The following is a 21,234-nucleotide window of genomic DNA, read 5'->3' as shown; positions in this document are numbered from 1 at the left end:
CGGACAGACAGACGGACAAGACAAAACTATAAGGGTTCCCTTTTTGCTTTTGTGTCTACGGAACCCTTGAAATATCCTGACAATAGTCCGCTAAACAGCCTGAAAATCCTGACATTTCTTGGATGATCATTTTTCCTAATGGTCACCTAAGGTTTAGATTTATTAAATGAGTAAACAAGTTTGGGTAGTTAATTAGGCCGATTTTTTTCGTCAGATATTTATAAAATTTGATAGACACTGATGTAAACTTTCACGGTTTTGTACACATTATTAACTAATACAACCGGTATTTAATCGCGTATTAAGTTTTAAATTTACCTCCAACGTTTGAGGACGGCGTTGTCCCCATCGTCTCGGAGAAGACTGAGTAAAGTTGAAATCAACATCTTCTAGCCACGCGAGTTTTTCGAACTACCCGCACTTGGTCTTGTTTATTGACTTGAACATTTTGCGCACTAGGGATAGTACTCTGTCAAAAATTTACTACGCGATTAAAATCCGTTTATATGTATTAGTTAATAAAATTTGGTAGGTTTGAAGAGCTCCCAGTTTTGGTCGGAATAAACACGAAAATTAAAACCAAAAATATTACTTTGAAATCCGCGAAAAGATAACGTGCTAGTCAATCAGTGCTAACCCATTATACTTACTTTTGCATATATTTACATGCAATTAATGTTAAAATTCAATACTCGTACGTTTTCATAACTAAGGAGACGATTTTGTTGAGCATACTGTGAAATTGTGCTTATTTTGTGCAGAATCTTTTGAACTCTATCTATCCATGAAGTTTTATCACGACCGGTCTGGCCTAGTGGGTAGTGACCCTGCCTATGAAGCTGATAGTCCCGGGTTCAAATCCTGGTAAAAGCATATATTTGTGTGATGAACACAGATATTTGTTTCTGAGTCATGGGTATTTTCTATGTATTTATAAATATTAATATATTATATATATCGTTGTCTAAGTACCCTCAGCATAAGCCTTATTGAGCTTGCTTTGGGACTTAGTCAATTTGTGTAATATCCTATAATATTCATTTATTATTTATTTATCAAAAACTGAAAAAAAATTCAAACCACAATAATATAAAAGTCAATCCTATTAGCAAATGAAAAGAGTGAATTAGAAAAATGACAATTTCCGAATTTAAAATAAAAATCATAGCTTAATACAAGTATTTGTAAAAGTCGCGTAAAACAAAAAGTGCAATCATTACTTACCTATAGTGGATAAAAATAAAGAAATTCGATGTATTTGCAATGAGATGCCTACGACTACGTAAACAATAACACACGACGGAAACGGGCACATATCGATAGTGGCGACGTCTGTCGATAAATTGTATCGATAGATTATTTTTACCTTAAATCAGACGCTTTCACTGGGTTGCAGCTGTGGTCACAGATGACTGACGTCCCAGAAAAATGACTACGGAGATATGGGTAAACAACATTAAACTATCTAAGCCAACCTAATCAAACATAGTTCACATAGTTGTTCGTGCAAGCCAGGTGAAACACCGGATTTAAGGTAAAAATATTGAAATGAAATCGCGGTAGACCGTTTGGTAATACTAAATATCCGTTGGTAATATTATTTATGTAAGTATATCATAGAAGATATGCTTAAATTTATGATTTCATTATATTAATATTAATTAGTATTTAATGTGTAAATAGGTAGTGATATCGGTTAATTATTTTCAAGTACAAAGCCTGAACCTAACAAACATCTGTTTTTGACCCAGTGGTTGACTGGTGGAGAATTCCTTAAGGCATTAAGTCCACTATTTGTACTTAATATTTATGTGCAATAAAGTATAAATAAATAAAATAAATAAATATGTTTACAAAACGCGAATGTTTAAAGTGTTAAAGCTAACGTGCATAAACTGTATGTATAACGTGCTATTTATTGGCGCGAAGTGTACATGTGAAGTTTATGTTTTCAATGTAGCCCACCAGGACACAAGATGGCTGACCGTTCTACCGTTCGCATAACGTTCTATTACTACAGAAAAAAGGTGTATTTATAACAATTATAACCTAAATTAACCCACGTCTACCAGGTACCAGTTCGTTTCTGTGGGGATCCCAGTTAATCTTAATGTAGTATACATTATAATTAATTAATTTATTTATTCGATTAATTTTATTTATGAATATAAGATTTGTATGCCCGTTAGATGGCTGAATACACTGTTCTTTGAAATGTATTTGATAACATCCACTTGACTGTATTCTAACAAATAAATGATTTGATTGAAAAAAAAAAAACAAAGATTGTAACAGTTCGTTTCTGCCAGGCTCGTTCTAATTAATCTAACATAACTTATTTATTTGATAGCAGTTCCATTCCATAAAGGTCGCAGTTCTAACCTAACTAAACCCAGAAAGTAATCATTTCACAAAGATTTTATCAAACAATACGTGTGATTGAATTTTTTCATGCGTAATTATGTTACGTTAAGAATTAATGTGAGTAACTCACATTTTAATTTAATTTAATTTATTTCTTTATTTCAGGCCAATTTGCCCATAGATTGTTAGTTATATACAGACTTACAATACTAGTGTTAGTACATCTTAACCTAGGTCTCACGGCTTTATTTGGGGTCTTGGTACACAGGACCCTAAATGAAGCCGTTTTATTTTAAACACCAGGTGGACTTGCCAAGATGCCAATCCTTTTAGCTGTAGCGAACGAAACGCTAATTTCTCTCTGTCGCACTAACATGGAAAGTAATAGAGAGAGATTACCGTTTCATTCGCAACGGCGTAAACGATTGGCATCTTTACTAAGCGCTCTGGTAAGAAAAATAGAAAAAGAAAACTATCGATATCGACACTTCATTCACAATCACACCACTAACCATGTTTATAAACATCGCCCAAATCATAGTAAGCATCGAAAATTCTTGTTCATTTCTCAGTCCACTTTACTCGCTGTACACCTCAAGTATTTCATTGATTTATCGACATTAATGGTTGCCAAAAATGCCTCGACATTAAACCGACTAGTGATGTTGCTTCTTGTTGGTTTATCGATAGGTTTTGTCGCCTGTGAAGGGTTTTTGCCGAACAACGAATTTGGATCGCGTTATGAAGCGAATAAAATCAACAAAGGTAAGTGTAAGTACAATTACTATGTACTATTTTGCAATTATATTAAACACTTCTATAATGGAACAGGCACCAGTCATGGGATGGTATAGACAAATCCTGTAAAACAAGTATTTACCATCAGTTTTTAATCGCTGGCAACATTTTACCATAAACAAGAGCAAAAGAGCTGCTAAGTTTAATTTTTCATTGATAGGTACTTGTTAGTTATACATCCATAGTATCCATACCTAAAAACATAGTTATAATTGGTTAATAATATTGAAACCAATTGCAGTAGCTTTCATTAAATGCATAGAAAATATGGAGGATGAATTGGGCATTAAACTTTTAAAGTATTTATTTACAATAACAATAATATATATAACGGATATATACAGATGATTACTATAACTAGCTTATATCTAAAATAGGCCCTTGAGGCATTGTACTAAGGATGCTGGCGGCATTTCCTCGTTGTATCACAATACTGACACGTTGTGCGAGGAAGCCGCCAGCTCTTCGGTCACGAGTTACGTCAACCAGACGTTTCGAGATTTCTCCAAAAAACTTGTGCGCGCTGGGCCCCATGGACCAATAAAGCATAAAGCGCTAGAAATTTTACAGATGTCGGTGAGATATCGAAAATACTAGGGTTCCGTAGCCAAATGGCAAAAAACGGAACCCTTATAGATTCGTCATGTCCGTCTGTCTGTCCGATTCTGTCACAGCCACTTTTTTCCGAAACTATAAGAGCTGTACTGTTCAAACTTAGTAAGTGGATGTATTCTACGAACCGCATTAAGATTTTCACACAAAAATAGAAAAAAAACAATAAATTTTGGGGGTTCCCCATACTTAGAACTGAAACTCAAAAAATCTTTTTTCATCAAACCCATACGTGTGGGGTATCTATGGATAGGTCTTCAAAAATGATATTGAGGTTTCTAATATCATTTTTTTCTAAAATGAATAGTTTGCGCGAGAGACACTTCCAAAGTGGTAAAATGTGTGTCCCCCCCCCCCGTAACTTCTAAAATAACAGAATGAAAAATCTAAAAAAAATATATGATATACATTGCCATGTAAACTTCCACCGAAAATTGGTTTGAACGAGATCTAGTAAGTAGTTTTTTTTTAATACGTCATGAAATTAAAAAAAAAATTTTTTTTTCATCATACCCATACGTGTGGGGTATCTATGGATAGGTCTTCAAAAATGATATTAAGGTTTCTAATATCATTTTTTTCTAAACTAAATAGTTTGCGCGAGAGCACCTTCCAAAGTGGAAAAAAGTGTGTCCCCCCCCTGTAACTTCTAAAATAACAGAATGAAAAATCTAAAAAAAATATATGATATACATTGCCATGCAAACTTCCACCGAAAATTGGTTTGAACGAGATCTAGTAAGTAGTTTTTTTTTAATACGTCATGAAATTAAAAAAAAAAATTTATTTCATCATACCCATACGTGTGGGGTATCTATGGATAGGTCTTCAAAAATGATATTAAGGTTTCTAATATCATTTTTTTCTAAACTGAATAGTTTGCGCGAGAGAACCTTCCAAAGTGAAAAAAAGTGTGTCCCCCCCCCTGTAACTTCTAAAATAACAGAATGAAAAATCTAAAAAAAATATATAATATACATTACCATGCAAACTTCCACCGAAAATTGGTTTGAACGAGATCTAGTAAGTAGTTTTTTTTTAATACGTCATAAAATTAAAAAAAAAATTTTTCATTAAACATATACGTGTGGGGTATCTATGAATAGGTCTTCAAAAATGATATTTAGGTTCCTAATATCATTTTTTTCTAAACTGAATAGTTTGCGCGAGAGACACTTCCAAAGTGGTAAAATGTGTGTCCAAAGTGGGAAAATGTTGAACAAGATCTAATAAGAAGATTTTTTTTAATACGTCTTAAATTGTACGGAACCCTTCATGCGCGAGTCCGACTCGCACTTGGCCGCTTTTTCTCTTAAATGTTCCATGATTGGTAACGTTAACATATGAAAAGACGTCTAGAAAAGATTTAAATAGTATTTTATTTGATATTAATACAAAAAATATTAAAAGAATGTATTTGAACCAATTTCACAACATACTTCTAGAAATTGTATGTACATATAATAAGCTAAAATATATGAATTGGTAAACTAAATTAATTGGTGTGAATATTAGATAATAATAGGTATAAAATTAAGTAGGTTCCTAAATCCTCTCTGACATGTATGTGTGTGTGTGTAATATGTTATGAACCAAGTGAGAAGTGGGGTTTTTTCCTAAATATCCGGGCATTATTAAAAATGACCAATTATATAACAACAATCCAAATAATTATATTACCCGGGCATTATACATAATGTTGTTCACCTATTGGGCAGAGTAATAAATACATACTTTTGTACGCATCGACTGTAATAGTTGAATTAAAATTTCGAATACCACACTACACACTATAATAATGCTTCAAGTTAAAAAAAAAATGCAAAAAAAGATAATACATTTTTATTTTATTACAGCCAAAGTACTAATCCGATTTATTTGTAATTTGGGTTAAATTAAGGACGTTTTCTGAAAAAATAAATATATTGAATTATATCTTGAAAAAATAGTAAAAAATTAAGTTGAGAACGTTCAGAGAAATAAAAGAATTACGTGCGAAATTACGACAGTATAAAGTTTTCATATTTCATATAGAATGTTTAACATGTATATTTTTCAAAAATTAAAATCGGGATTAACTGTGTGAAAAACTCGAATTTGTAACATCCCATAATAATTTCTCTTCACTAGCAAAGCAGACAATAAACGAATGAAGAATATTATGAACGCAATCTTTACGAATTTTAATTTAGAATGTGACGTATTGCACTATAAATGCCTTTATAGCAGTATATGGCTACGGCGTATGCATTTGTGTGTAAAGTTAGCCTGGATGGACTACACACAAAAGGAGCGTTAAGTTCTTAACCTATAGTGCCTTTTTCCAGGGATCTGGCTCCGCCATAGACACGGGGTGGACGGACGCGAGAACTCGGGACATTTCTTCCGGTCCAACTCCAATGAAAACGAGCCAGATGCACCATTTGTGGCCGCTTTGGCTGTGAGGGAAAAGCGGTCGATGCTCAGTGAGTAACATGGCATTATAATTATTTAATTTTATTCAATTAATAAAGTTGGTGAATATTTAATCACCTGCAATAATAGGGTTGTTTCCAATTTTTTGAAACGCTTGTATTACGTTCTATATTAACTAAAGTTGCCCTAAAATTCAACTTTTATACTAAAAACGGCTTCAAATATGTTAAATTAACAAAATATATTGTGACAGATGATTTCGCGCCCAAAACGCTCTTTGAAAATTGTGTGACGTCACAGTTTACGGTTTGACACGTAACTTCATACACACGTAGAAGATACGAACTGTCAACTGACATTTGTCATTTGTTATTTATCGCCTAACTGTCAACAGTGTCAATCCGAGAGTTGTGACGTCATCACAATCTTCAATGACGTTTCGAGTTTGGTCACGTGCCGTGTGCCAAAAGATTTTAAATTCAATATTTACAAAAATATGGTCATTACAGGTCCCCTAAAAGTAGTTTAACATGTTCTTATAATCCAAAATAATTTATTGGGATACATTCTGCCTCAAGATTTGTAGATGGAAACAACCCTATTTACGGGGTGAATATATAGGTCATACTGAGCAACTTTTACTTTGGGACCAACCCCGAAATCGTTTCATACATTTCGGCTGTCTGACCTTGACATTTTGTATGCTAGTTCCATACTAAAAGTTGCTCGGTTGCACTTACCTATACATTCAGCCCGTAAATTATTGCAGGTGACTAAATAAATACCCCGAATATTAAATCGAACAAAAAATGTGTAGCAGTTTCGATTGATTCACGGTTAGTTTCACTAGACTTAAATCGACCGCGATATAAACTGTGATTACCTTGAAGCGTGAGCGCGGTCTATACACGTTTGACACCCACCCTCTACCTCCAGTTACCCGTGAACAAGATGCATGTAACTGCATCGAAATATCGGGAGCTCAATAAAAACAATATAAAAGGTAATCACGGCTATGAGCCGTTCCCGGTCGATTTAAGTCTAGAAAAATGTGCTGCTTAAAATTCGTGCCTATGTTATTTGTTGTTATATTAGCGACTCGTGCCGGCTTTGCACTTTATTGTGATATATATTATATATCACTTTATTGATAGATAAAAACAGCATGAAAATCCGTTCAGTAGTTTTTGAGTTTATCGCGATCATACAGACATACAGACAGACGCGGCAGAAGACTGTTTTATAAGGTGTACTGATTATTTGAGTTCTAAAAAGACAAATTTCTTACAATAATACAAATGTAGAAATGTATAATTTTTGCTAAACGTAATTTCGGGTAATAACGAATAACTTCCGAATGGCGGTTAAATCCGAGAATGGACTCTGATATGATAGAAATATGGGTCATTTTTGGGAATAACTACCATTGGAATGTGGTTCGGAAAATTGGAATAGCCAATTACACCTAACACCTAGTCATTTGTTAATTAATAGGTTTGAATAAAAACACAAAATAAGCAAATAACAGCCGTATAGAGGATAACTTCTAAGTTTTTGTTTATGTATAAATATTTATATGTGCAGTTTTTTTTAATTTACTAGACAAAGACGGGAAGAGGCACATAAACAGTGGCAAAGGACTAACAAAAGATCAAAACTCAATAACTTCACTCTTCAACGATTTTCCTCTAAGTGTAGCAATGCTGCTAGAAAACTCCAATAACAAACATATAGAATATAATGATATAAGTAAGTCCACAGCTAAAACTGTATCTGACGTTGAAAATAAAACTAATGTAGTACAAGATAATCATACTAACGATGAAGAACATTTTAATTATTTAAAAGATATACTAAATATTACTGAAGGAAATGCAACTGCTAAAAGGAGTATGAAATACGACGACTTGGTTGTCGATAGAATCGATTTAATTGATACGTATAATAAAAGTAATGATTTCGATAAAGCACCTAACGTAAGCAGAGAAAAAATATTGGAAAATGATCCAATTCCAGATAAAAATGCATATGAAATTCTTCAAGAACCAACAACAGAATCAGCAACACCGAGGCCTATTACAGAAAAAGGACTAGTAAAAGTACTTACAATGTTAACACGGACTTTCAAAAAAATAATGAAACAACACAATGCCATCAAAGTTATTCATGATCAAATGAACAACGCAAACAAAGACTTTGAAGATAAAATCGAAGTCAACTCAAAAAAACTGAATGAATTTGATGAAAAATATTCGACTATCTTAAAATTAGTTGAGAAATTAAATAAGTTTCATGATTGTTTGAAGAACAAGGAAGATATGTTCAAAAATAAAGAAGAGATAATGTCTAAAAACATGCTTGATTTTGAGAATCAGCAAAACAAGTTCTTAGCTCAGCAACAACAATTTTACAATATTCAGAAAATGATGCTGTTACAAAATGAAAAGATTAATGAAAAACAAAACTCAATTGCAAAAATACAGAATGAAATATCTCATAGGCAAAACCATTTCGCGAGAATATTTAAAAAGGCTAAACAAAGTGTTCAAAATAACAAATATCTAAAGGTTAATGCGGATTTAATAGGACCCAAAGCGAATAACGAAAATAATACGACTAAAATGAATACTATTACTACATCAGAACGAACAACATCAATAGAACCAATTAAAATAAGTCTATTATCTGTACCAACTAATAACTTTATAGAAAATCAAGATCAAATGATACTAAAGGAAAAAGATGACAAATCAGTAGACGACTTAATTTATAAATACTATTTCAACAACACTTTTATCGACACAATAATAAAGAACAAAATACTGGGAGGAATCCACATCGGAGACAAGACAAGCATAGCAAGAAGCGCAAAACTTTCAGCGAAACGAAACCAGAGGAAATTCGTCAAAAATGCTACTAAACCAAAAACAACTTTATTATTTCCAGTTGACAAAATCAGTTTTAAGCGAGAACGAAGGTGGATAAACCATCATTCAACGCGGAAACATAGAAAACGACACCATAGCAAGGGGCATCCACTATTAAAAGACACCCAAAACAAACATGAGAGACTCATGAAATCTACCACAACTTCTGAACCTCCGAAGGTCGTTAAAGAATCAGATTTGACAGCGAAAGATCCATTCCTGATGATGGCAACTAGTTTCTGTAAAGAAATAGGACAGAACAGCACAAAACAGACACTGGACTGGTGTGTGGAGAAGGCGATCAGACGTTTGAGCACTTTAGGTAAGTGACAACTAATTTTAGTGTTATAAAAAAGTATCACTTGCGCTTAAGACGAAAATTACTCGGCATATGTCGTACCACCACAAACTTTACCTAAGCTGAGACCTGGAATGCGATCCAGTTTAATATATTTCTGAGATATTTAAAGCAATGTTGATGTCAAAAAGTAGGTAAATATTTTTGTCGAGTCGCCTATTGCTCTTATGTTTAAAACACCTGTTGATTAGTTGTACTACATAATTTCTTGTTGTGTCAGATGTACAATGAGATGCAAAGGTAAACATTTTATTCCATTAATAAAATGGATATGTATATTTGAAGCTTTATTTACACGCAAAAAAAGTAGATTTTTATAATTACTTCATCCGGTGTGGCCGGATTTCACTTGGCATAATGAGGACCCATTGTAGCTTGACGATCTCTCCAAATTGCTATTTGTCGTTATTTTAACAGTAAAGTAAAAAGAAAAAACATAGTGCTCCAGTAAGGTCTTGGTAACCCAATTTTAACGGTATTTAATAAAATCGTGAATGGAAATACTAACTATACAATAAAACTAGAAACACGTAACTCTTCTTCTTCATTTGCCATGCCCTAACGGACGTCGGCGACCACCTTTGGCATCTCTCTCCTGCTCTTAGCTATGGACGCCCGCAACTCCAGAGGTGTTACATTACAACCCTCATACTCCGCACCCTCATTGAGCTCTGGCAACCTTACTCACCGCCAGCAACACAACACTATGAGTAGGGTCTAATGTTATTTGGCTGAGGTAAGACTCACTTCCTCGGACCTCTTGTTGGAACTGTATAATATTGCACACATTCATTTTATGTACATGTTTGCAGATAGAAACATGATGGCGCCTAACATTGTCCCTATGCTGCCGCAGCAGCCAAATGAGAAAATTACCACAAAACCGCCTACGACACCAACCACAACCACAACTACGCACGTCACTGAAGGTAATTAATTATAGGACATAAGTTTAAAACAGATATCACTGAAAACTTTTCTTTTCCTCCTCTGAAGCTCGTTATATAGCCTCCCCCCCCGGTTAAGAGAATTAAGAAGACCAAAAGTGTTCACTCCATACAACGGTTTTGTTACTAAAAATATTATTATTTTCGTAGTCTACATTTAGCGTGAAGTAGCGGAACTCTCAGTACTGCTACTCGACAATAGATGTCACGGCAAACAAAAAGTCTACTGGTCAACGATTTTCCGCTAATATTATAACCAGAATAACCGGAACTCTATTTTCAACTCCTACGCTCACTCTGGTAAGATAATATTAGCTGGAAATCGTTGAGCATTAGACTTTTTGTTTGCCGCGACATCTATTGTCGAGTAGCAGTACTGATAGTTTCGCTACTTGACGCTAGAAAGATGTAGGCAAAGAAAATTTACGGGGGAGGGGCACGTCAAATGTATGGCTATTTCTACGTAACGTACAAATAGCTGTCAGATAAACGTCAGTCCATACAATACATATGACCATTGGCCGAGCTTTTCGACAGAGGGGTGAGCTCTTAAAGGCGTCTCCAGTTGTTAAATCCTTCAAGGTTATAATATTGGCTGAAAATTGTTGAGTATTAGACTTTTCGTTCGTCGCGACATCTATTGTCAAGTAGCAGTACTGATAAATCCGCTACTTGACGCTAGATGTCGACTACGAAAATAATAAGTGTTTTGATAAGAAAACTGATGTATGGAGTGAGCACTCTATGCTTACTTACATACATATTTATCTATGTTGTTATTTACTTTTCAGTACCCGTTTCCATTGCAACGACACCACCGGCGTTATTCATCAAAGATACTCAAAAATCAGCAACTAAAATACCAGGACTGAATGATATTCAATTTTTCCCAGGTACAAAACTCAAAAACCAAATAACATGGTTCACTATTTTTACTCACAATTCTTAAGAAACCTAATTTCATAGATATATGGCCACCCAACACTAGCATCTCCCGAGCGTCGGCGTCTAGTCAACTCTATGGCTGCGGCTCGACGCAACGTTGACGCAACTGCGCAGCGACGCCATTTTCCATAGCGCTAACTAGACGCTGATGCCCAAAAGACGCCAGTGTGATCTGGCCCATAGAGCCACCCCTCTCCCAAGCGTCGGCATCTAGTCAACTTTATGACTGCTGTTCGACGCAACATTGGCGCAACTGCGCAGCGACGCCATTTTCCATAGCGCTAACTAGACGCTGATGCCCAAAAGACGCCAGTGTGATCTGGCCCATAGAGCCACCCCTCTCCCAAGCGTCGGCATCTAGTCAACTTTATGACTGCTGTTCGACGCAACATTGGCGCAACTGCGCAGCGACGCCATTTTCCATAGCGCTGACTAGACGCTGACGCTCAAAAGGAAAGGGTACCTGCCTCCCATACAAAATGTTTTTTTTTTCATTGCGCTTTTACCCAATTTACCCAAAGTTAATATTATCGGAAATAATCGCACCGAAAGAAAAAACATACGAGTATGTCCCTCTAACCTTTGAACCATGGGTCCAAATAATATAAAAAAAAATCGTGAAACAAAAGCTTAATAAATACTTTCAATAAAAGCTATATCGAACATGATCGGTCCAGGAGTTTTTGAGTTACTATTAATGACCGCCAGTCTACTTTAGTGAGTAAATATTGCATTATAATTTCTAAGTTAATTTTCCTTTTAATAAAACGAATACATATTTTGATTTCAGATAACCAGGAATTGGAACAAAATTTAAAAGCATTTGGTGAGTTACCTATTTACCTGCCTACATATTTTGAATATATCCAGTCACTTTACGATGTTTAGTCAACCTTAAACCTTAATAATCGGACAGACAGACAGACATGACGAATCCATAAGGGTTCCGTTTTTTGGCATTTGGCTACGGAACCCTAAAAAAGCGGCCAAGTGCGAGTCGGACTCGCCCATGAAGGGTTCCGTACCATTTATGACGTATTAAAAATAATCTACTTCCTAGATCACGTTCAAACCAATTTTCGGTGGAAGTTTGCATACATCATATATTCATAAAGTTACAGGGGGGAGGGGGCACACATTTTACCACTTTGGAAATGTCTCTCGCGCAAACTATTCAGTTTAGAAAAAAGTGATATTATAAACCTCATAATTTATTGTTTTTTTTTTTTGTGTTAAATTTTTGTGTGAAAATCTTAATGCGGTTCACAGAATACATCTACTTACCAAGTTTCAACAGTATAGTTCTTATAGTTTTTTTGTTCCTGCAGATCTAACTCCCGACACGGCTGGGAACGTTTATTTTGAAGGAAGTCTACACGCAAGCGATATAAGTAAGTAGCATAGGGTTGCCATAAGTGTGGGGACTCTGACCGGGACATTTAAAGAAAATCCCGAAATGTGTTGACACTGTTGACGTAAATTCGTGAAACGTGAACGGACAAGTGTCAGCGCTTACATCGTTCTATCCACGTACGATTAGCCTAGCTAGTTAGTCGCGTTTATTGTAGGTATATTACTGTTTACCGAGTCCAGCCCTCTATTAAATAACTATGATTTTTAAACCGGGACAATTTGCTTATCGGCCGGGACGCCGGGACACCATGCTTCAAACCGGGACATGTCCCGGCGTACCGGGACGTATGGCAACCCTAAAGTAGCAGTAAATAGTATTTTATACAATAGTTTAGGCAACGAAGCTTGCTGCGTAAGGTACGAGAAGCAAAAATGATTATATCACTATTGTATACAATAGTTTTCTACGAGTCATCTAAAATAATACTTTTTTTACTATAAAACTTAGGTTTTTAGGTAATTATTTAGATAATTGATGAAAAATGGTAGTATCTCAGTAGACATAAATGCGCGACTCATTGATAAATCGCTCCTTTATGCACTGTTTACAAAACTTTTATCTGGCAGTTAATTTATTTGTTAATTATTTATCCAATACTTGGACATTGTAAAACAGGCCCTAACTTTAAAGGCGAGTAGTACATGCTTTCACCTCCTATAGCTCCTCTACACGATGGGCCAGCGTGTAGAGAGGGTAGTGATGACGGATCGCTTATGGCGCGTCGGAATTTAGTATTTGACACATGTTGAATATTATAACAAAATTTAGATAAACGGATAGAAAATGAGCCATTTATCATTATATTTTATATTATATTATTTTTATATTATTATTTGTATGTCTTTCCCATCACGGAACAATGGTGCTCCGGACCTTTGGGAGGCGTGCGCGGAGCCGAAGCCAACACGTAGAGGCCCTTTTGACACTTTAATGAAATGTAAGGGGTACACCTAGCGGATGTTGCCCTTGCCCGTGTCATGGGACGCACGCAGAGGCAGCATCCGCCAGGGTGTAAGGACTATTAGAGGGTTGATGGAATCTAAAATGAACTGGGCTATTGGGTGAAAGCGATGGACTAAATACTGGGCTATGGGATAAAAAACCGGACGCCTGCCTAATAAAACGGTATTCAATTTTATTTCCGGCAGACGGTGACTCGCCCCCACAAGATGGGCCCCCACAAAAAGCGACATCTAGGATGGCTCAATATTATTATTATTATTATTTTTATATTATAGGACATTCTTAAAAAAATTGACTAAGTCCCACAGTAAGCTCAATAAGGCTTGGGTTGAGGGTACTTAGACAACGATATATATAATATATAAATATTTATAATAAATACTTAAATACATAGAAAACACCCATGACTCAGGAACAAATATCCATGCTCATCACACGAATAAATGCCCTTACCAGGATTTGAACCCGGGACCATCAGCTTCGTAGGCAGGGTCACTACCCACTAGGCCAAACCGGTCGTCAAAATCATAAAAAAGTGGAATTTGAGATTATAAAATATTACCATTCGATTCCTTGCATTTTATTGAGAAATAAATTGTATGACAACTATATACATAAACGCAATATTGCAGGGTTAAAATAGCCATTCTCTTGATCTTCCATACATTTAGGACAGACTTATGTGATGTGACGTCACATCACATTATCATTTTGTTAGAGGCGTTTCAATCGTCGAGTGCGAGTGTCAGACTTTAACTCTCATTTCTGACCTTTGTGTTGCTTAAATGCCATGAGTCCTATATTGACATTTGATCCCCAGGAAAATCAAGATCGATTGACATTATTTCCAAAAAAATGTCAAGTAGCCAATGGCGATGGGATGGCCACGGTGTCGGTATTTCGTCCGCACATCAAAGGTAGTGGGCCAGCGATGGTGCGTACGCATCTACACGTGGCCCATTCCATAGTGCGTGCTCTCAACCATCGCATGGCCATCTCGCTGGGCCAGCGCTAGGCCATCGTGTAGAGGAGCCACTATACGAATCCATTAAGCCTAGTTCGAACTACTTTATTAATAATTAGTCAAGTAGCGAATAGTTTAGTAACTAGAATAGGTCAACTGACCAAAAATCATTCGCACTACAGACGAGCGAATTACAATGGAGTAAGCAGTTTTTTTTAAATGAATGGCTGGTTCGGAGTGTTCGGACTACGTTAATTTAGTCAAGAGGCGAGTATTTTAAGCGCCAATTACATCCACCCTTCCCGATATCAGGCCCGAAATCAGTCCCGATTTGGGGCCTTATAATCGTTTTCCGTTTCAAAACTCATTACCAGCGGTGCCTTACCTTGCCTTTATTTATGATTGTATAACAAATACGATGAGTTTTTCGGAACTTATGTACGAAATATCATTTGATATTTACCAGTCGCTTTTCGGTGAAGGAAAACATCGTGAGGAAACCGGACTAATCCTAACAAGGCCATTTCTCGAACGGTATTAGTCTAATATTATCAGTGTGTTGCCATGGTAACTCATACGACTTGACAGTTCGTGGACTAATAATATTAGTCTAATACCGTTCGAGAAATGGGCTACTGTTCGAAAAATAGGCATAAAATAATATATTGAATTGTTTTTTAATTTTTGACAGTTGACGACAAGCAAAGCGAAGGCATGTCTGATGTGTTACCGGGCTACGACAGTAATTCGAAGATCGAACTTGACCCAAAATTTATTCGAATGCAGCTCAGAAAGAAGCATCTTCAACTCAAGTAAGTATCTTTATGGGAAAGTGATAATAATGACCCATGAAGTTTTTTACAATAAGGCCCGATTTTTTTTATACTACGTTGGTGGCAAACAAGCGGCCCGCCTGATGGTAAGCAGTCTCTTTAGCCTATGCACACATGGATGGATGGATTTACATTACACATTGATTGTTAGTGTTAAGACGAAAGTGTAGGACCCGCGGGAAATCATCTTTTCATACAAACGTGTCCTCATTTTCCTCTCTGTATATAAACATTATTGAAAATATTTTGACACAATTAGTTGTATATCAACTACAGCTACGTCCCTACATTTGTTTTTTTTTTCGTTTTTTTTATTTTAGGAAGCATTTAAAAATTTGTATGAAATGTGTTTTTCGCTCCTAATTCTTACAATGATGAAATAATCGAAAAAAGTCAAATATAGGGACATGGCTATGGTTAATATACATCAAATTAATAAAAACATATTTTCCATAATGTCTATATTAAAAGAAGAAAATGAAGACTACGTTTGTATGAAGAAGCGGGCGTCCCCTTTCCTCTAAAGTGCGAGTTCATTCATAACAAATGTATGACGCACTTATCACTAATTCATGTGAAAATCGGGCCTGAGATACAAAAAATTTAAACCCAACATAGACATCAAGTCCCCGAATCCCTCTATAGTTCGTTTTTTTTTTTTAACATTAGAAAGATGATGAGCGGTTTTGGCGTGTCTTTTTATTGAAAACCACATTTGAAAAATAAACCACGGGAAATATGTAACAATTATAAATCATATATGATCTTTTACATTCTTTTGCTTTTATGAGTAATAGTTACTAATATAAAAAACCCCACAAGACTAATCCCAACAAGGCCTAGTTTACCCTCTGGGTTGGAAGGGCAGATGGCAGTCGCTTTCGTAAAAATTAGTGCCTACGCCAAATCTTGGGATTAGTTGTCAAGCGGACCCCAGGCTCCCATGAGCCGTGGCAAAATGCCGGGACAACGCGAGGAAGAAGGAGTTACTAATATAAAAAAAGTTTTTCAATAAAAAAAACATTTCAAGATTGTTTACCTTTTTTCTAATGCTAAAAAAAGAACTATACAACAAATAACAACTTTTTTGTTAGTAAGAACCAGTTGACGTTTGAGTTTGACGACCGGTCTGGCCTAGTGGGTACCCTGCCTATGAAGCCGATGGTCCCGGGTTCAAATCCTGGGAAGGGCATTTATTCGTGTGATGAGCATGGATATCTGTTCCTGAGTCATGGGTGTTTTCTATGTAAGTATTTAAGTATTTATACATATTTATATATTATATATATCGTTGTCTAAGTACCCTCAACACAAGCCTTATTGAGCTTACTGTGGGACTTAGTCAGTTTGTGTAATAATGTCCTATAATATAAAAAAAAAGAACCAGTTTTTATTTAACTTATTATGTAAGTTGTTTTCAAAATTTGCAAACTATTTCGCAACCATTTGTTGGCCAACTTATGAAAAACCTGTGTCAATGTAATATTATGATGACATCGATCTGACTGATCGAATATGGATCTAATGATCTAATGATGATAGTAATGATTGAGACCAAAGGTATAAAAACTCTGTGCTAAAACAACGTAACCTTACCTATTCAGAAGAGTCACTAAAAAGTATTTTTTTTAGGAAAAATATTAAATCAACACGTAATTTTAATAACAAAAATTTCCGTGAAACACAGACATATTATATATCGACAAGTTCGAGCATTTTCGACTTAAAATACGTGAGTGACCCGTTGTAACATATTTAATAAATCAACACGTAGTTTATAAGAAACCAACAATTAATAAATTTAAGTTTAAATTATACCTTATTTATTTATTTCAGTATACCTGCGAAAATATGGAAGAACTAAGAAGCAAAAGCCAGCAACGATATGAATTGAAATTCTCGCAAGATTTCGAAACTCCTGAACAAAACTTATCTTTAGGTAAATGAAAGTAAACAAACAATTTGTACATTCTCGGGTAGTTGTAACATTTATTGGTTAACCAACCAATTACAAAACCACCTGGATCTGTGACTGAACTGACTTAACCTACATTATTTGATCATGTAATGTTTCATCTACCCTCAACTGGCTTAAGGACCCGTCTGAGGGTAGATTTTGTTTACTTTTATTTAAATATCTAAAGATACAGAGTACAGTTATCGGTTTTTGCGGATTCCGCTTCGATGGATAAGAACAAAACCCGCTCCATAATAGTTGTTAATGTTAATATAATTTTATTTAAAATGTTTGTTTACAAAAATATGTACACAACTAAATGCAACAGACTAAGTTAAGTTAGGTTATGATGTATGGCAGTAGGTAATTTAAGATGCCTAAATAAATAAATACGGAAGCTACTATTGTTACTCTGAGAGTACGTCTGAACGTCTGTCAAGTTAAACCAGTTTAACAGCACTGGCTTCCCTCGAATGCGGTGAACCCTAAAAAATAAATACTTGCCTATATGCTCGTAGGTCTATTACTTAGATCAGAGAGCTGGTATAGAAGTTACGCGGTATTTTTTTATACTATGTCTCCGTAGCCTAATGTACGTCTGCAGCTCCAGAGGTGCTGCGTTGCTGACCCTAACATTCCGCACCCTCGTTGAGCTCTGGCAGCCTTACTCACCGGCAGGAACACAACACTATGAGTTGGGTCTACTGTTATTTAGCTGCAATTTTCTGTACCTAAAGTGGAGCCGGTGGAGGTACTCCCCAGGCTGCTCTACACTAGATCTGGAATGACATCCGCTGCGCTGTGCCCTACCACACAAAGCGAGATAACATTCACAGTGTATGGACCTTTTGAACGTAGTTAAAGTTTTTATTTATAGTCATTATATTTTTATTTATTCAGTAAAATACAAATCATCTACATCTTGGCCATAATAATTTCTTACCAGCTACCTCAGAATCTGTAGACCTTTATTTCTGCCAAAAAACTCGCTCCTCGCTGGTCGCCAGAGGTCAGACCGCAGCCTTAGAACTTGATAACTTTAAGCCACCCCACACTCTGTCTGCTCGACGCAACGTCGGCGCAACTGCGCAGCGAGGCCATTTTCCATAGCACTGACTAGACGCCGACGCTCAAAAGACGCTAGTATGGGGTGGCTTTTTGAACTTGATAACTCTGAGCCACTCCACACTAACGTCTCTCGAGCGTCGGCGTCAACTCTATGGCTGCTGGTCGACGCAACGTTGGCGTGACTGCGCGTCGACGCCATATTCCATAGCGCTGGCTAGACGCCGACGCTAGTGGACCCCACACTAGCCAAAATGTAGCTTTAGATAATAAGTATTACATAGTGAATAAGATAATATGCTTTGACCTAAACGTAAAACAGAAGCATAGTTTTAATAAAATGTGATACGTATTATAGATGTTTTATTAACCTTACAAATGAATATTTAATGTTTGCCGAAAACTGCACTTAAATCGACTCAGTCATCCATGTCTGGCCCAGACGCACAGTACCACTTATAAAATAGACCAATAAAGACAGATCTAAACACGCGATAGCGTATCCAGCCAAGTCCAAAGAAAAAGAAACTGGCGACGCAGCAACGGCGTGTACTACACGAACCATTTCGAGCTACTTTCGCCCTCTTCACAACTTGAAACCTGTACCCCTAGTGTAAATAAATTCGATTTCGAAACGTGACGTACGCGTTTGCGTTTAGTCTCATTTTGTATGTGATTTAGAAAGAGCGCGCCAAGCGGGACGTTTTGGAAACTCAAAATCCTATACAAAATGAGACTTAACGCAAACGCGTTCGTCACGTTATGATGTCGATTGAATTTACACTAGGGGTACTGTTTACTTTGTGAGATATCACTATGATATAAGTATTAATGTTTGCTGACGATACCTCCCTTATTTTGAAAGTCAAACGTCACGAAAATGTCAGCGATCATGTAAACAGTGATATATCAAAATAATTTCAATGTTTCAATGTCAATAACCTATTATTGAACGAGAAGAAAACCAAATATATAAAGTTCGTCACTACAAATGTCAGAAATATACAAACTGTCACTATCAAAGACGAGGAACTAAGTAAACTCAGTTCTGCAGCATTTGCTGTATGCAAAATACGTCATTTAATGGACAAAAAACAAAGAGATTTGTGTATTATAGGTACTTTCAAAGTATTATTTATTTATTTTATTTATATCATTTATTTTCAGGCAACTATGGCCCATGTATACATACCTTACAGACTAACATACATACAATAATAAAAATCTTAAAATATAAATATCATTTTGACGACGCAGTTTTCGGTTGCGCCACCTGTTCTGGTGCGGGATTATGTCGTACGGCATCTTGCTTTGGGGTTATGCTTCTGATATCAATGTCATTTTTGTACTACAGAAGCGCGCTATTCGTTCAATTAATAAAATGAATGTTAGAGATTCGCTTAGAAATAAATAAATAATTTTATAGGACATTATTACACAAATTGACTAAATCCCACAGTAAGCTCAATAAGGCTTGTGTTGAGGGTACTTAGACAACGATATATATAATATATAAATATATATAAATAAGTTTAAAGATATTAATATACTTACTGTATACTGTCAATACATTTATGCAAATATTGTGTATGTTCATAAACATATCAATAACTTTAAGAAAAATTGTGACATACATAAGTAGTGCCAACACGGCTGCAAAATATCTCAAATTCTTATAAAGGAAATTGAGTACGGTGTTACAATAAACCGCCAAATAGTATAGGTAACTAAACTTTCAATAATTAGATAGAATGGATTTAAAATACCTATACATTAAAAGTAAATTAATTTGTCAAGCTTATTATAGTACCAAAGATTATATTGATGACAAGACTGCCTGGGACTGCATTAACTTCTGATATTGAATTACTTGATTAGTACAGAGGGGCATCAGTCGTCGAACGACCTCTTGTAAAACCAAATTGCTGATCCTGAAGTAGTTCATTCGAGTTGAAATATCGAAGTAATTGGATCAATACAATATTTCAGACACTTTACAGAGAATAGAAAGTATTGAAATAGGTCTAAAATGTCCAAAGTCATCTTTGCTGCCTGCTTTAAATAGAGGAATCTTACTATACTTCATCAGATGGCTCAGACTCTCTAACTATATAACTTAAGAGCACTTTACATATAAATTAATATTTTAACTGTAGCTTCCCAATACATCTATGATAGTATTATTTATGTTGTTAAGAATCTAGACTCCTTCATTAAGAATTCGGATGTCCATAACTAAAACACTAGAAATAAAAATAATATTCTGAAAGAGCTACGTATTTGTATAAGAAAAGTAACTAATGTATGTAAATGCATGATTTCTATAGTAATCTAAATTGTATTTTTTTTCTTATTTAATGTATGTTAATTATAAGATGTAATGTTTCGAAAAGATGTGTCCCGCCGAGTTTCTTGCCGGTCTATATTGGGATACCCTCCTCCAATTGAGGGGGGATTTAAATCTTCTCGGGTCAGAGGTGAACGGTTAGAGCCGGTGTAGCTTTATTTGACGTTCATAAACGCATTGTAATATGCCCACTTGAATAATACGACGTCAATAACAGATTGCATGACTTTCACAGAGATCACCCAAAGGTCCTCAGTATTCTTTAATTTAAAGGACTTGAACATTGCAATGATTTAATGATTTAGGTAAGTGTTTAATTTCAATA

General features: G+C 35.6%; 2 protein-coding genes across 2 annotated transcripts in view; one reads left to right on the top strand and one right to left on the bottom strand.

The window, feature by feature from the left end:
- The window catches only part of LOC133532933 (carcinine transporter-like), a 35,910-nt gene extending 35,573 nt beyond the window's left edge, over positions 1-337 (bottom strand). The window contains exon 1 of the mRNA XM_061871803.1: positions 319-337. The gene's annotated coding sequence lies outside the window, so the exon portion shown is untranslated. The remainder of the gene's footprint in view (positions 1-318) is intronic.
- Positions 338-2,717: 2,380 nt separating this feature from the next.
- On the top strand, positions 2,718-18,914 carry LOC133533021 (uncharacterized). The gene is made up of 9 exons (XM_061871933.1): positions 2,718-3,129; positions 6,102-6,239; positions 7,792-9,438; positions 10,287-10,403; positions 11,213-11,314; positions 12,157-12,192; positions 12,695-12,757; positions 15,399-15,519; positions 17,377-18,914. Exons 1-9 carry the CDS (start codon positions 2,739-2,741, stop codon positions 17,402-17,404), a joined length of 2,643 nt encoding a protein of 880 aa, XP_061727917.1. The 5' UTR covers positions 2,718-2,738; the 3' UTR covers positions 17,405-18,914.
- Positions 18,915-21,234: the final 2,320 nt, after the last annotated feature.

This window comes from Cydia pomonella, chromosome 28 (assembly GCF_033807575.1).
Source record: "Cydia pomonella isolate Wapato2018A chromosome 28, ilCydPomo1, whole genome shotgun sequence".
Taxonomy (NCBI): domain Eukaryota; kingdom Metazoa; phylum Arthropoda; class Insecta; order Lepidoptera; family Tortricidae; genus Cydia; species Cydia pomonella.
Note: the sequence above shows the minus strand (reverse complement) of the source record. Positions and strands in the feature narration are given on the sequence as shown.

Bases quoted from the DNA above. Each gene is read 5' to 3' on its own strand.
- LOC133533021 (XM_061871933.1), top strand. From the start codon at position 2,739: ATGGAAAGTAATAGAGAGAGATTACCGTTTCATTCGCAACGGCGTAAA. The intron at 6,240-7,791 runs GTGAGTAACATG...TTAATTTACTAG, and splicing joins GGAAAAGCGGTCGATGCTCA to ACAAAGACGGGAAGAGGCAC. The intron at 9,439-10,286 runs GTAAGTGACAAC...ACATGTTTGCAG, and splicing joins CAGACGTTTGAGCACTTTAG to ATAGAAACATGATGGCGCCT.